The sequence below is a fragment of the Macaca mulatta genome, chromosome X (genome assembly GCF_049350105.2).
Source record: "Macaca mulatta isolate MMU2019108-1 chromosome X, T2T-MMU8v2.0, whole genome shotgun sequence".
Lineage (NCBI taxonomy): Eukaryota > Metazoa > Chordata > Mammalia > Primates > Cercopithecidae > Macaca > Macaca mulatta.
Genome location: NC_133426.1, coordinates 118041305 through 118057029, shown reverse-complemented (window position 1 = coordinate 118057029; position 15725 = coordinate 118041305). Strand labels below are relative to the sequence as shown.

The window sequence follows — 15725 nt, the reverse complement described above, 5'->3', positions numbered from 1 at the left end:
TCTTGTTCTTTTTCATGGCTGCATAGTTTTCTGTGGTATATATGCACCACATTTTCATTATCCAGTCTATCATTGATGGGAATTTAGGTTGATTCCATGTCTTTGCTATTGTGAATAGTACTGCAATGATTATACACATGCATGTGTTGTTATGGTAGAATGATTTATATTCCTTGGGGTGTATACCCAATAATAAGATTGCTGGGTCAAATGGTAATTCTGTTTTAAGTTCTTTGAGGAATCACCACACTGCTTTTCAAAATGGTTGAAGTAATTTACATTCCCACTATCAGTGCATAAGCATTCCCTTTTCTCTACAACCTTGCCAGCATGTTATTTTTTGACTTTTTTTTTTTTTTTTTTTTTTTGAGACCAAGTCTCACTCTGTCACCCAGACTGGAGTATAGTATCATGATCTCAGCTCACTGCAACCTCCACCTCCCTGGTTCAAGCAATTCTCCTGCCTCAGCCTCCCAAGTAGCTGGGATTACAGGCACATGCCACCACACTCAGCTAATTTTTGTATTTTTAGTAGAGACAGGGTTTCACCACATTGGCCAGGATGGTCTCGAACTCCTGACCTCGTGATCAGCCTGCCTCAGCCTCCCAAAGTGCTGGGATTACAGGCATGAGCCACCATGCCTGGCCAACTTTTTATTAATAGCCATTCTGACTGGTGTGAGATGGTATCTCATTGTGGTTTTGATTTGAGTTTCTCTAATGATTAGTGATGTGGAGCATGTTTTCATATGCTTGTTGGCTACATGAATGTCTTCTTGTGAAAAGTATCTGCCTGTTCATGCCCTTTGCCCACTTTTTAATGGGATTGTTTGTTTGTTTCCTGTAAATTTGCTTAAGTTCCTTATAGATGATGGATATTAGACCTTCGTAAGATGCATAGTTTGCAAGTATTTTCTACCATTCTGTAGGTTGTCTGTTCACTCTGTTGATAGTTTCTTTCACTGTGCAGAAGCTCTTTAGTTTAATTAGATCCTGTTTGTCAATTTTTGCTTTTTTTTTGAAATTGCTTTTGATATCTTTATTATTAAATCTTTGACAAGTCCTATGTGCTGAATGGTATTGCCTAGGTTGTCTTCCAGGGTTTTTCATTTAAGTCTTTGATCCACCTTGAATTAATTTTTGTACATGGTGTAAGGAAAGGGCCCAGATTCAATCTTCTGCATATTGCTAGCCAGTTATCCCAGCACCATTTATTGAATAGGGAGCCCTTTCCCTATTGCTTATTTTTGTCAACGATCAGATGGTTGTAGGTGTGTGGCCTTATTTCCAGGCTCTCTGTTCTATTCCATTGGTCTGTGTGTCTGTTTTTGTACCAGTACTGTGCTGTTTTGGTTACTGTAGCCCTGTGTTATAGTTTAGTCAGGTAATGTGATGCCTCCAGCTTTGTTCTTTTTGCTTATAGTTGCCTTGGTTATTTGGGCTATTTTTTTGGTTCCATATGAATTTTAAAATAGTTTTTCCTAGTTCTGTGAAGAATGTCATTGGTAGTTTGATAGGAATAACATTGAATCTGTACATTGTTTTGGGCAGTATGGCCATTTTAATGATATTGATTCTTACTATCCATGAGCATAGAATGTTTTCCCATTTGTTTATGTCTTCTCTGATTTCTTTGAGAAGTGTTTTGTAATTCTCATTGTAGAGATCTTTCACCTCCTTAGTTAGCTGTATTCCTAGGTATTTTATTCTGTCTCTAACAAATATGAATGGGATTGCATTCCTGATTTGGCTCTCAGCTTGGCTGTTGTTGGTGTGTAGGAAGGCTAGTGATGTTTGTGCCTTGATTTTGTATCCTGAGACTTTGCCGATATTGTTTATCAGATCATGGAGTTTTGGGGCAGATACTATGGGGTTTTCTAGATATAGAATCATGTCACCTATAGAGATGGTTTGACTTCCTCTCTTCCTATTTGGATGCCTTTTATTTATTTGTCTTGACTGATTGCTCTGGCCAGAATTTCCAATACTATGTTGAATAAGAGTGGTGAGAGAGGGACCAGGCAAAGTGGCTCACGATTGTAATCGCAGCACTTTGGGAGGCTGAGGCAGGAGGATCATGAGGTCAACAGATTGAGATCACCCTGGCCAACATGGTGAAACCCCATCTCTACTAAAAATACAAAAATTAGCTGGGCATGGTGGCACCTGCCTGTAGTCCTAGCTATTTGGGAGGCTGAGGAAGGAGAATCACTTGAACCTGGGAGGTGGAGGTTGCAGTGAGCCAAGATCGTGCCACTGCACTCCAGCCTGGTGATAGAGCCAGACTCCGTCTCAAAAAACAACAACAATAACAACAACAAAGGGAATGGTGAGAGAGGACATCCTTGTCTTGTGCTGGTTTTCAAGGGGAATGCTTCCAGCTTTTGCCCATTCAGTATGATGTTAACTATGAGTTTGTTGTAGATGACTCTTAACATTTTGAAGTGTGTTCCTTCAATGCCTAGATTATTGAGAGTTGTTAACATGAAAGGATGTTGGCAATTCTAATGCCTAGAACACCCTTCCTATCCTCTCTGCCTATGTGTTGTTATGGTAGAATGATTCTATCTCTGATTCATCGTTTTTTAAGGGCTTTATTGAGATACAATTTACATAACATATAATTTACTAATTTAACATATGCAACTCAGTGGGTTTTAGTTTGGCCATGGAGTTGTACAAACAACATCACTATTTAATGTCAGAATATCTTTGCCTTCCCCAAAGAAAACTTGTACCCAATAGCAGACTTTCAATCTCCTGCCCTTCCTCCAACCCCTGGAAACTATTAATCTACTCTCTGTCTTTATTGATTTGCCTATTTCAGATTCATCTTTCAAGATTTCTCAGGTGTTGCTCTCTCTTGTTTGTCTTTCAGGCCCCAGATTTCAAAGTCTATTATCTGGATTCCAGTAATACCCTATGCAAGGCTATGTCTTAGCGTTTATTTCACTGAATTCTTGCCTGCCTCCCCCAGGAAGTAACAGTCCTCTCTGAAACCCCAATGTCTAACACTTTGCTTGGCTCATAGGTAGTGCTCCATAGCTACTGGCTAAATGAAAGAACGACAGGGAGGAGGGCTTCTCAATGAGTGGGTGAGAGATGAATGAGGATATAAGCCAGACAGTGAATGCTTAAGTATCCATTTTTCAGCTCACTTGCACTTAAATAAACTTACCAACCACTACACTGATGTCTCTTCCATCTCTACAGTTGATGTGCATGTTCCAGAACCTAGGGAAATATTTCCATAAGTGGTGCAGAAGGAATATATCCTCAGGAAATATTCATGATACAGCAGTTTAAGCTTTACCTATGGGACTAACAGGAATACTCTCAGGCCATCTTTCTGCTTAATGTTTTCAATTTTCAATTTTCTATTTATTCTCTCTCTCCCCACCCCACTCCTTCTCCCTCCCCCTCTCTCTTCCTATCCCCCAGTCTCCAAACAACCTCAGGATATTTGCCTTTGTTTTTAAAGCACATTTTAGAATATCTCTGTTTAACAATGTAGGTCTTAAGACTTAAAAAAAATACTTTAGTATGAAATGTCTGAACAAGAATCCACTTTGAAAGCTAATATTCCACATTTCTTTCTTCATGATTGTATATTAAAAAGTTCATTAGCAAGGGAATATAAAACAATTTAACAACACAATAGAATATAAAGATGTTTAAAAAGAAACTCTCTGATTTTCAACATTTTCTTGGCTGGAGCCAAATGGGGGTAAACCCTGACTCTGGCTACCATTTTGGATCTTTATGTGTCTCTATGTCTTTCACCATGTTTCAACTTCCTCCTTCTCTTTTAATATCTTATCATCTTCCATGTCTCTTTTCTCCTCCATTCCTGATCTCTTTGTCACTCTCTCTTTTTTGATTTTCTCCTCTGCCCATTCTGCTGCCTGAGGCTTCTTTTAATGTTTCACCTTCTGTTTGTCCTCCACTTTCTCTTTCATTCTTCCTAACTAGTCTATTTTGTCTTTCTTACATCCTGTTCCTTTCACACATGCAGAATGAGATAGGAAAGGCACAATGGTGGGGCATGAGCAGGAAAAGAGAGTGGGAGAGACTAACAATAGGGCTGTCTTTCGCCTACCCCATCATCTGCCACCAAAGGAAATGTGTACTGGTCCAAATTGCCCATATTTTTTCCTCTTTAAGGTAAGGCACATAACCTCTCTGTGCCTCACTTTTGTCCTCTATAAAATTAAAGCAAAATAGTACCTTCCCAGACTACCTCCCAGAGATGTTAGGGGAAACCTGGGAATGAATACGAAAAATGTTTGAAAAGAAACAGACCCCTGTGATTGGGAAGCACTGAGGAGGAAAGGGTGGGAGGATGATGGCCTTGCACTGCATAGGGATCCAATTAACTGAGGACTGCAGTTCTTGCCCCTTTGAGGAGTGTGTTTCTTTTCATCTTTGTTCTACTCACCACATCACTTGGTTGTCTGTGTACCTTGTTTGAATGTTCTTGGTGTCTTCAGAGGGGAAGGATAACTTGCTCCTTTGTATGCTGTTGATTTTTATCCCTTCCTTTTCTCTTGCCTTGGGCTAGCAAACGGAACCTCCAGCAGCCAGCTCTCTACCCCCAAGTCTAAGCAGTCTCCCATCTCTACGCCCACCAGTCCTGGCAGCCTCCGGAAGCACAAGGTATTATGTCTCTTATACCTTACTAAACCTCTTTGCACTCAGAGATTCCTGAATGGCTCGGTGAAGGTTTTCTCTTCCATTCCAACTCAAAAGCACATTAAGGCCAGAAATTTTCTTCATCTGGCTCCATTAACTTGAAGTTCTGGGAATCCAAGCAGGGAGCAAGCTTCTAGTCATTTTTATTTATTCCTCCAGTTCCTGATTTATTTCCTGCTACATTCTAACACTTCTTCCAAAGGGTTTCCAAAAGGTCTCCAAAGCTAATGAGGTAACCAAACCCTGCTTTGGGACATGGGTTGAGCACTTGTCTCCCCAATTCAGAGACATAGCAAAGGGGGTGTTCAGGGCACTTTATGTCACCAGGCACCAGTCAGTGGAAATGACAAAGATAGCAGTCCCAAAAAGTTGCACTGAGTTACCTACTCCATTTAGATTTACTGGACATCAACAAATGAATAGCTCCTACTTTCACTATGTACCCTTTATCACCAGGCAGATTCTGGTGCAGTGTAGGAAGAGAACACATATACACATTGCACTGGCCTTGGCCACCATGTATACCCCTTAAACTATTCCAAATAAATATATCATTAAATAACAGAGCACATAAATTCCCTAGCCCCACTATCCAAGCAGATTCTCACCCAAAAATCTCTGTGTAGAAAATATGCAATGGTCACTGCCTTGAATTTCTTATACCTAAGGCAGTGTTGATGTGACTTATTCTCTGAATACCATACTGTGGAGCAACTTCCTCTAGCCTTCTCTAATCTTTTTCCTGCTCACAAGACTGGGTGTGAGATGGTAAAAGGCAAAAAGCCACCAATATGACTAACTGCATCACAGAATCAGAGATGGTCAGAGATGGAAGACACCTTAGATGGAGATAAATTAGTTTTATTTGATTCTCTAAATAATCTTATGAGGTTTGACATTTTACAGATGAGGAAATTGAGAGCCAAAAGGTTAAGTTACTTACCAGGGTGACATATCTAGCCATAAGAGTGGTACCCAAATCACCACCAGTGGTATGCTGTAGCCAGCTCACACGAGGTGGTGAGAGCTGATTGTGTACATTGCTTCTCAACTCTGTATTGAGTGACATCATATTTGTAACTTGAATTTGGCCATGGTGGGAATATGTACACCATGGACATTAACAAATACTATAAGTCAAGGTTGTTTTTTTCTCACAGTCAGTTGCTAAACAGTTAACAGCACACCACTGCCCGTCATCCATTTTCATTTTCTTTTTTCTATATCAGTCTTTTAATTTCCTGGCTAATCTGGCTACTGCCTGCCCCACAATTTCTAATGTCTGTTCCTTTGCTTTAATGGCCCCTTTAACTTCTGCTATTGAACCTTCCAGAACTTTCTGATTGTCCTGTTGAGCTATTTCATTTCATCAAAGAAGTATTTACTGAACTCTGTGTAACCAGTGTTACCTAGAGATTATGAGATGGATGAAAATAGTTTTTACAGTTGGCTTTTAGTTATTCTTTGCTGAGCAGCAAAGCTTGTAAATATGGACATGCCAAAATGGGAACAGACTACTTCTGTTGTTCCACTGTCCACACAGCACCTCCTATATGCCTTTCTGCTCCTACCTTCCTTTTGGGAGGCATGATTTACCCTAGCACTTTCCATCGGTACCTTCCCTAAAGTGTGAAGGCAGCTTGGACATTTGTTCTGCACACTCGAGTTATTGAGTTTTTCAACTGACATGTTCAGGTCATTTACGCTGAGGACCCATCATCCATAAGCCCACCAAGGTGAGTTGTTTGCATTGTTAAACTATTTTTCCTGGCTGGGCTTGCAGGCACTTATGGCTTGTTTGTTTACTGACTCAATTCTAACCATTGAAGACTAGAACAAGCTCACAGGTGGCTGCATTGTCAGAGCTTCACTGTTTTCTTAACTGTGGAATTTTCAGTGTTTCATTTTATTTTTAAAATTACTCTTTTTAAAGACAGTTAAGCAAGCAAATGTTAAGTAATACATTATATCATTTTCTAGAGCAAGCTTTTAAATAAAGTAAACATTTAAATTTGGTATAATTCTCACTATTTTTAAAGCTCTTTATTTTTATATCGTTTCAAACTTACAGAAGAGTTGCAAAAATAATAAACAACTTATGTATCTCTTTACAGGGATTCACTAGTTGTTTATATTTTGCCTCATCTACTTATTTTTAGTGTTCTCCCTCTCTCTCTCTCTCTATATATATATATGTGTGTATATATATATATATAGACACATACACAAATAAATACATATAGTACATGTTATTTTTTCTGAACCATTTGAGATTAACATCATGGGCAAACATTATGCCCCTTTACCCCTCAATATGTCAGTATGTAGTTCCTAAGAACAAGGACTTTTTCTTTCATAACCATAGCGCAATCATCAAAATTAGGAAATTTAACACTGGCACAATACTATTATATACTCTACAGTCCATATTCAAACTTTATCAATTGCTTTAATAATGTTTTTTTTTTCTGGTCCAAAATCCAATCTAGAATCACATGTTGCAAGTTCTCATGTCCCTTTAGTCTTCTTTAATCTGGAAAAGTCCCTGAGACTCTCTATCTCTCAGTACAGTATATTGTAGAAATAAAGGGTACAGGCCAGTTATTTGGTAGAATGCCTTTCAATTTGGGCTTGTCTGATGTTTCCTTGTGATTAGATTCAGATTCTGAATTTGGGGCAGGAATATCATAGGAGTGATGTTGTATTCTCTCAGTGCATCCTATCAAGAAGCAATAGTGTCATGCTTACACCACCAGTAATGAAGATTGAACTGGTTTTTCTGAATAAGATAAAAAGCTTGTGATCCTGTCTCAGTCCCCCTGGATCTCAGGTCCTAGATTCATGCTCCTCCTTTCACACAGCTACCTGAACCTTAGTACCATCAAGTCTCTGGGCAGCAGGTCTGAGCAGATCTCATCTAAACTTCTGTCCAAGTGGACCTGAAAGGTGTGAGTCATGATGCAGACAGGAAGCAGATGGCTGAGGCCATGAGTTTCCTCCTGCACAATTGGAAAAAACTTGAAGTCCCAGCATCCCTTTGGTAACTTTTGATGGCTGTGGCGGGGCCCTAAGCTGTAATCAGCTTCTTGGCTTCTTCTCTTAAGCAGTTCATGGAGAATCTTCTTTAATGCAGCTGCAATGGGGTTAGCCAAAGTCCGCATACTCAAGTGTTACAATGTGGACACGAAGTAAATCCTTGGATAGTTAATGAGAACAACATTTTGCATTTTCATACTGCTTTTTTTTCTATTGCACAGCCATTTTCTCATTTACTCTTATGATATCCCTGTGAAAGAGACAGGGCAGATAGCATTTCCCTTTTACGGATGAGAAAAAAAGAGGTGCAGAGGAAAGACAGTCCCAGTATGATTCAACAAAAATTTATTAAGGATCCCTTTGGAGAAATATGTAGTAAAGATTTTCAAAAAAAACTAGAAGGATAAGGAAACTCTTTCATTTATTTAATTTTTAAAATTTCAGATCAGTGATTGCACCAATGGCTTGAAATTTAGAGGCATTTTGTATGCAGTTGTCTAGAGACTAGAGGGAAGTATATTCAACATAGTATTTGAAAATATAAATAACGTTATTTAAATATGCACTTTCCTCTGCTTCCAGACTTCTTTTGTCCTCTTGTATGTGCTTGGAGAGGCCCTTTGATGAATAAAGTAGGGTCCTGACCCTTAAATCACAGAATGCAACTAACTCTAATATAAGTGGCTTTGGGTAGTATGATCAAGAGCTAACGAAAGGACTGCATGAGCACAAAGGAGGGTGGGAAAGACATCCTACTGGGAGAGAGTGGGAGATGGGGAAAGCTTTTCACAGAGGTAACATTTAAGTGGCTGGTGAAGAGAACAGGCATGCCAGCTTTAAAAAAATCAGCAAGAAACAAAATCACACCATCATAAAATTGCAGGGCACGTTTGGGAAATAGAAAAACCAAACTAGAAGCCAGGTTTCTCAAAACTCCTCCCTGACTTCCTTTGACTATAAGCTCCTTGGACCAGAGACCAACTTTTTGTTTTCTCTAACACAATAGTATCGCCAGCACAGCTGTATTTGTTACAAACATTTTGTTCTGTAGGGCTCCAAGGGACTAAGCAAATGAATTTCAGGTGCAAATTATTTGTATTGCTAAGCAATATGTGTGTTTCTGTATTTCTACATATCAATCAACAACAACAGAATGTTGAGATAATTCCTTTTCCTGAACACTGTTCTACCCATACAAGAAAATACATTTTGAATATGAAATGATTTGATGGAGATACAGTGTTCAGAAGTTCATAATTAGGCCTAGTTCTATGAATTCTCTCCATCGCCTGCATCTCATGCCATTAATTTGGAGTCTCACAGCAGCTACAAGTGAAATCTCTTCAGGATTCTACCCTCGGGCCTTATCCCCGCTTCCTCTGAGATAAAGTTCTGGAACAATCTTCTCAGATAATTTTTTCCATCAACCAAGCAACTCCACTGAAGTATCTGTTGCATGAATAATGCTAAAGCCCGGTGGTTCAGTGTGCCGGGACTCAAGGTGGCCTCCATATTATTAAAAGGTACTTTTGTACTACCTGAAAAATACCCAGGGAGTTCACTAACTTGGCAATGTGTGTACCATTTCTCTTGCTTTGGGGTAACTACAGAAAAAAATAGAATGATTGCAGTTTATAGAATTTTGGAACTAGAAGGAACCTTAAAGATCTTCCTCAATTTTAAGATCTAGAAGCAAGGACCCTGAAAAGGGAAGTTAAATGGCAAAGGTAGGCCTAGAATCTGAGTCTCCAGACTCTTAATCCTGTGCTTTTTATATTACAGTGTTGTTTCATCATATGCAAGTTTAACTTAATGGAATTCATCAATAGTCATAACACAGTAATAGAGCGAACAACTATAAAACCTTCTCTTACATTTGTATACATCATTACATCCTGAATATCACTACATACCTATATATACACATGTATATATATTTATAATATATATAATAAATATATATTATATTTATAATATATATAATAAATATTTTATATTTATTACATTATATACAATATTATAATATATGTGTTATTTAATATATTTATTATATATAATAAATATATATACATGTATACGTGTATATATAGGTGTGTAGTGATATTATACACATTATATATATACACACATGCATATTGCTGTATATGGGTGCATACTCAGAAATCACATAAATAGTACTTAATTGTCAATATAAAGGATTTTCAAAGGTACTTTAAAACAATAACAGCTTATTGAGATATAATTCCCATAGTATACAAGTCACTCCTTTAAAGGGTACAGTCTGGTGGTTTTTAAGGTAATTTAGTATACCACTATCTACTTTTAGAACATATTCATCACCCTCAAAATAAACCCCTTACCCGTTAGCAATCGCAGCCCCTTCCCCTTTCATCCAACCCCTGGCAACCAACCACTAATCAATTCTGTTTCTATGGGCTAGCATATTTGAAATAGTTCATATAAATTTCCCCCTGAAAACTGCTTTAGCTGCATCCTATAAGTTTTGGTATATTGTGATTTCATTTTCCTTTATCTCAAGATATTTTCTAATTTTTCTTGTGATTTCTTTTTTGACTCACTGGTTAGTCATCTGTGTGTTATTTAATTTCAACATATATATGAATTTCCTGAATATCTTTCCATTATTGTTTCTAATTTAATTCTACTCGGGCCAAAGAATATAATTTGTATCATTTAAATCCTTTTAAATTTATTGAGAATTGTTTTATGGCCTAGCATATGATCTATCCTGGAGAATGTTCCATGGGAGCTTGAAAAGAATATGTATTCTGCTCTCATTGGATAGAATATTCCATAAATGTGTATTTGTTTATAGTATTATTCAAGTCCTCTAATTACTCGTTGGTCTTCTGTCTAGTTGTCCTATCCACTATTGAAAGTGGGATATTTAAGTCTTCACCTAATATAGTTGAATTGTTTGTTTCTCCTTTCAATTCCATCAGTTTTTGCTTCGTGTATTTTGGTACTCTGTTAAGATGCATAAATATTTATATTTATGTTTTCTGGATATATTGACTCTTTTTATCATTATAAAATGTTTTTGTCTCTAGTAATAAATTTGTCTTAAAGTCTATTTTTTTTCTGACATCAATACAGCAATTCTAGCTCTCTTTAGTTACTGATTGCATGGCAAATCTTTTTCCATCACTTTACTTTCAACATATTTGTGTGTTTGAATCTAAATTGTTTCTCTTTTAGATAGCATTGAGTTGGATCATGTTTTCTAAAAATCTATTTTGCCAGTCTCTGCCTTTAATTGGATTGCTTTATCTACTTATGTTTAACGTAATTATGGTAAAGCGGGAATTACATCTAACATTTTGCAATTTTCTATATATGTTATATCATTTTTTGTTCATTACTTGATACTTGCCTTTTATGTGTTAAATATATTTCTTAGTGCACCATTTTAATTCCCTTGTTGTATTTTTACTAATTTCATTTTGAGTAATATTTTTTAGTGATTGCCCTGAGGATTACAATTTACATTTTAATACACTCTACTTAAGATTAATACAAACTTGATTTAAATTATATATAAAAATTTTGCCATAGCATAGCTCTGTCTCTTTCCCACTCCTTTTTTCTCTTACTGACATACAAATTACATCTTTATACATAATAAGTCCATCAACACAGTCTTGTAATTACTAGTTCTTATAGTTGTCTTTTGAAATAAGCCAGACACAGAAAGAAAAATATGGTATAATCTCACATATATGTGGGATCTAAAAAAAAAAAGGGTCAAATATACAGAGATGGAGAATAAAACAGAGGTTACCAGAAGCCCGGGATAGAAAGGGAAGAAATGAGGTGATATAGGTTAAAGGATACAAAGTAACAGATATATAGGATGAACACATCTAGATATCTTAATGTAAAATATGAGGACTATAGGTAATAAAATTGTATTATTGGGTGAGTAGATTTTAGCTGCTCTTGTCAGCAAAAAAGTAATTATTTCACTATAGTAACCACTATACTATCTATATGTAACCCATAACATTATGTTGCAAACTTCAAATATACACAGTAAAAGAAGAAAAGAGTTACAAAAATAAATTTGTACAGTCTTTTGTGTTTACTTATACATTTACTATTTTTTTAATTATGTGGATTTGAATTACTTTCTCATATACTTTAATTTCTCTGTGGATGATTCTCTTTAATATTCTTTTGCAGGACAGGTCTGCTAGCAATGAATTTTGTGTGTCTATTTGGGAATGTTTTAATTTCTCCTTTATTTGTGATGATAATTTTGAATGAATAGGATAGTTTTGTTTGCTTACCTTAAATGCCTTGATCCAGTAAGACTCCCAGCCTTTGCTGAGGGACTCTGTTCCTGTGTTGGGACATGATTTCAGTGCTCTGCCAGGCAGTTTACAACTCCATCTTAGCATTCTCTTGCTGCTTGCACAGGGCCTCAGGGTCAGCCAGTGGGGAAAGATTAGGGCCATCTCACTTCTTTTCTAAGAATATACCAAGTCCTGAACTTGTGCCTGGACTTCTAGATTCCCAGGAATATGTCTGAGCTTTTCAAAGATCCTTATAGGCACATAATTCTATGACTTTTTCCTTTCAAGGTTTTCAGCAGCTTGATTTGCCCCAACTTTTGCCCTCTTCCTCCTATGGCTGCGATTTTTAAACAATTGCAACTGATCAATGCCCCCTGAAAAGGCTGTTCACAGCAAGTGTGCTCTGAGTCAGGTTAAAAAAAGAAGAACCTGGCAAATGGGAGTTTCCAGGGAGCTAACCCACAGGTCAAGGAGTGACAATTCTCTGGGAATGAGTTATATGGGGAGCTCCAAACCCCCAACTGCATCCTCTAGTAACTACTAGATTGCTGTTTTTCACGGGTACAGTAGTTGTGACTGTTGGTTTTCAAGGCTACCATGGAGCTGGGGAGAGGGAAAATGGAAATAGGGCAAGTTGAAACACCAAACATCTTAGTATTTTTACAAGATTCATCAGTGTTTTTTCAATACTGTTTGGACTGTTGCAAGCTTTTGATTGATTTTTAGAGCCCTGAAAAAGTTAATTTTGACAGTTTTGCCAGTGTTACTGCATTTGTTGAGGAACAGATTTTCAGAAGGGCTTATGCCACCTCTCTGGAAGTCCAGAACTCAAAAATACTTTTGACTATGTTCACTTTATTCCAGTACTTCAGAATTAATCCCTTCAGAGATACAACTCCATTGTATGCCACTTTGCCTCAATTCCATTTTACATGTATTCGTTGCATTTCTAGTATTTTCTTGACATTGTACATCCTACCTGTTTATCAGTTTTCTAAGAAACTTCTGTTTGGTAGTTTAGAACGGGGATGCCAAATCCTGCCTGTGTCTTGGTTATATTTGCATGGATGACCCACCCCATCTAAAATTTTTTTTTTTTTAACGTATTTAAGGGGTTGTAAAAGAGCAAACTCCAAACAAACAATGAGGAATGTGTGACAGAGACCATATGTGACCTGAAAAGAAAACCTAAAATAGTTACTATCTAATCTTTTACAGAAAATTTTGCCAACCCCTGGCTTACAGTGAAGGGATGGTACGTTGACGAGAACTGAGAACCGAGCCTATTTGCTGTAGTTGCCTTTGTTGTGTTTCTTAATCATTCAATATTCCTTTAGGACTCCCAAATTATAGTCTCAGAGCTGGAAGAAATCTTACAGATTGTTCACTGATAAAGAAACCAATATTCAAAAATTTGTTCAATGTTGTAGCATTAATTGGCCAGGGTTCAACCTTGGGTTTCTGAATATGCTTTAATCCTCTTTCCATTATAAGGTGCCTACAAGTTTTCCTGTCACTTCTTTCTCAGCAAAAAGCATTTTCAATGTTAGATAATTTCTCAATGTTACATAAATAAGTCCTTCTCCTCCCCACTCTTGTCTCTCTTCCTCATTTCCACTCTTTTCTCTACCTCAAGGAGAAGCTGTGTTCTCCAATTTTCTTGAACAATCCTCTACTGAAGTTCTTGTCCTTATGATACAAAAGCAGTGGCAAGGCGGTGGGGGTGGGGGGTGCCACAGAATTGATTCTATATTTTCCAGTTTTCTTTGGTATCTTATCGACAACATGTATGAAAAAATGTGGTTTTCAAATTGTGTTCCATTTGGGGAAGGTGAGAAAGACAGAACTGGGTGAGATTTTGCCTCCCACACCTCTGGTACAACTAGAACAACTACACTTTTACCTGTTCCATGTATTGGGCTTCCAAGCAAGATTTCATTTGAATAGAGGATTTAAAGGGAGAGAGAGGGAGGGAAGGAGAGAGAGAGAGAGAGAGAGAGAGAGAGAGTTAAAAACCAGTGATTTAGACCATGGATGGAGTCCAAAAGGAATCACAAGGATTGTCAAATAAAGCCCTTGGAGAATGGGAAAAAGTCAGTGCCATGTCATCTCCGGCCCTCCATCTCCTCAAGACAGACATAAGGCTTGGGGCAGTACTGCAGCCAGGAATCCCAACTCCTGGAAGCAACAGAAAATAAGTTGGAAGTAGGTAAATGTGGTACATTTTCCCAGCTATCATTTATTCAGGGCCTGAAAGTTCTCTGGAAGATTGAAATGAAACTACATATATATTCACAACTGATTTCGACAGGGGTGCAAATGTCAATCAATGGAGGAAAGACAGTCTCTTCAATAATGCTGCTGGAGCAGTTGAATATTCATAGGCAAAAAAAAGTGTGATGGCCGGGTGCAGTGGATCATGTCTGTAATCCCAGCATTTTCGGAGGCCAAAGTGGAGGATCACTTGAGGTCAAGAGTTCGAAACCAGCCTGGCCAACATGGTGAAAATACTAAAAATACACAAATTAACCGGGCATAGTGGTGGGCGCCTATAATCCCGGCTACTCGGGAGGCTGAGGTAGGAGAATCGCTTGAGCCCAGGAGGCAGAGGTTGCAGTGAGTGGAGATCACACCACTGCACTCCAGCCTGGGTGACAGAGAGTGACTCTGTCAAAAAGGAAAAAAAAAAAAAAAGAAAAAAAAAGTTTCTTGACCTAAACCTCATATCATATGCAAAAATTAAAAATGGATTATAAGCAAAGAATTCTTAGACTTGACAACAAAAGTAAAATCCATAAAATAAAAACTGATAAATTGGGTAAATTTGACTTCAAAAATTAAAAATGTTTGCTCTGCCAAAGACCATGCAAAAGGTGTGAAGGTGTAAAAAGACAAGATATAGACTGGGAGAAAATATTTGCAACCTAATATCTAATTAAAGGCTTACTTGGAGAATATAAAATAACTGTTAAAACTTAGCAGTAAGAAAAAATCTAATTCAGAAATGAATAAAATCATGAAGAAACATTTAATTGAGGAAGAAATATAGATGAAAACTAAGCACATGAAAGGATGTTAAACATTATTAGCCATCAGGGTAATGCAAATTATAACCACAATGAGATGTCACTGCAAATCCACAAGAATGGCTAAAATGAAAAATGGTAAAAACATCAAATACTGGACATAATGTGGAGAAACTGAACTAGTAATACTTTGCTGGCAGGAGGTGAGACTGTAAATGTTATAGCCACACTGGAAAGCAATATGGCATTCCTTACAAAACTGAAAATGGAATTACCATATGACTCAGCAATTTTAGTCCTGGGTGTCTGTCCCAGAGAAATGAAAATGTATGATCACACAAAAACATGTACAGTACAGGAATGTTTACAGCAGCTTTATTTGCAATAGCCCAAAACTTGAATCATTCAACGTGTGCTTCAACAGGTGAATGGCTAAACAAACTGTGGTACATCTACACCATAGAATACTACTCAGCAATATAAAGGAGCAAATTATTGATACATATAATGGCTTACACAAGTCTCTGAGGAATTATACTGAATGTAAATGGCCAATCACAAATGGTTATATACTGTATGGTTTCATTCATATAATATTCTTGAAATTCCAAAATTACAGAGACAGGAAACAGATTATTTGTTGCCAGGGCTCAGG

The 15725-nt window shown here is 37.4% G+C and overlaps 1 protein-coding gene across 4 annotated transcripts in view; it reads left to right on the top strand.

Annotated features, from left to right (window-relative positions):
* DCX (doublecortin) overlaps positions 1-15725 on the top strand; it is a 125027-nt gene that overhangs the window by 100952 nt on the left and 8350 nt on the right. For 2 of the 4 annotated variants that reach the window (XM_015128025.3, XM_002806358.4), the window contains exon 6: positions 4562-4656. In XM_015128025.3, the coding sequence (XP_014983511.1) occupies positions 4562-4656 (95 nt within the window). Of the gene's footprint in view, positions 1-4561; positions 5282-15725 lie in introns of those variants that run through there. The other 2 variants (XM_028841836.2, XM_028841837.2) reach the window with 1 other exon arrangement.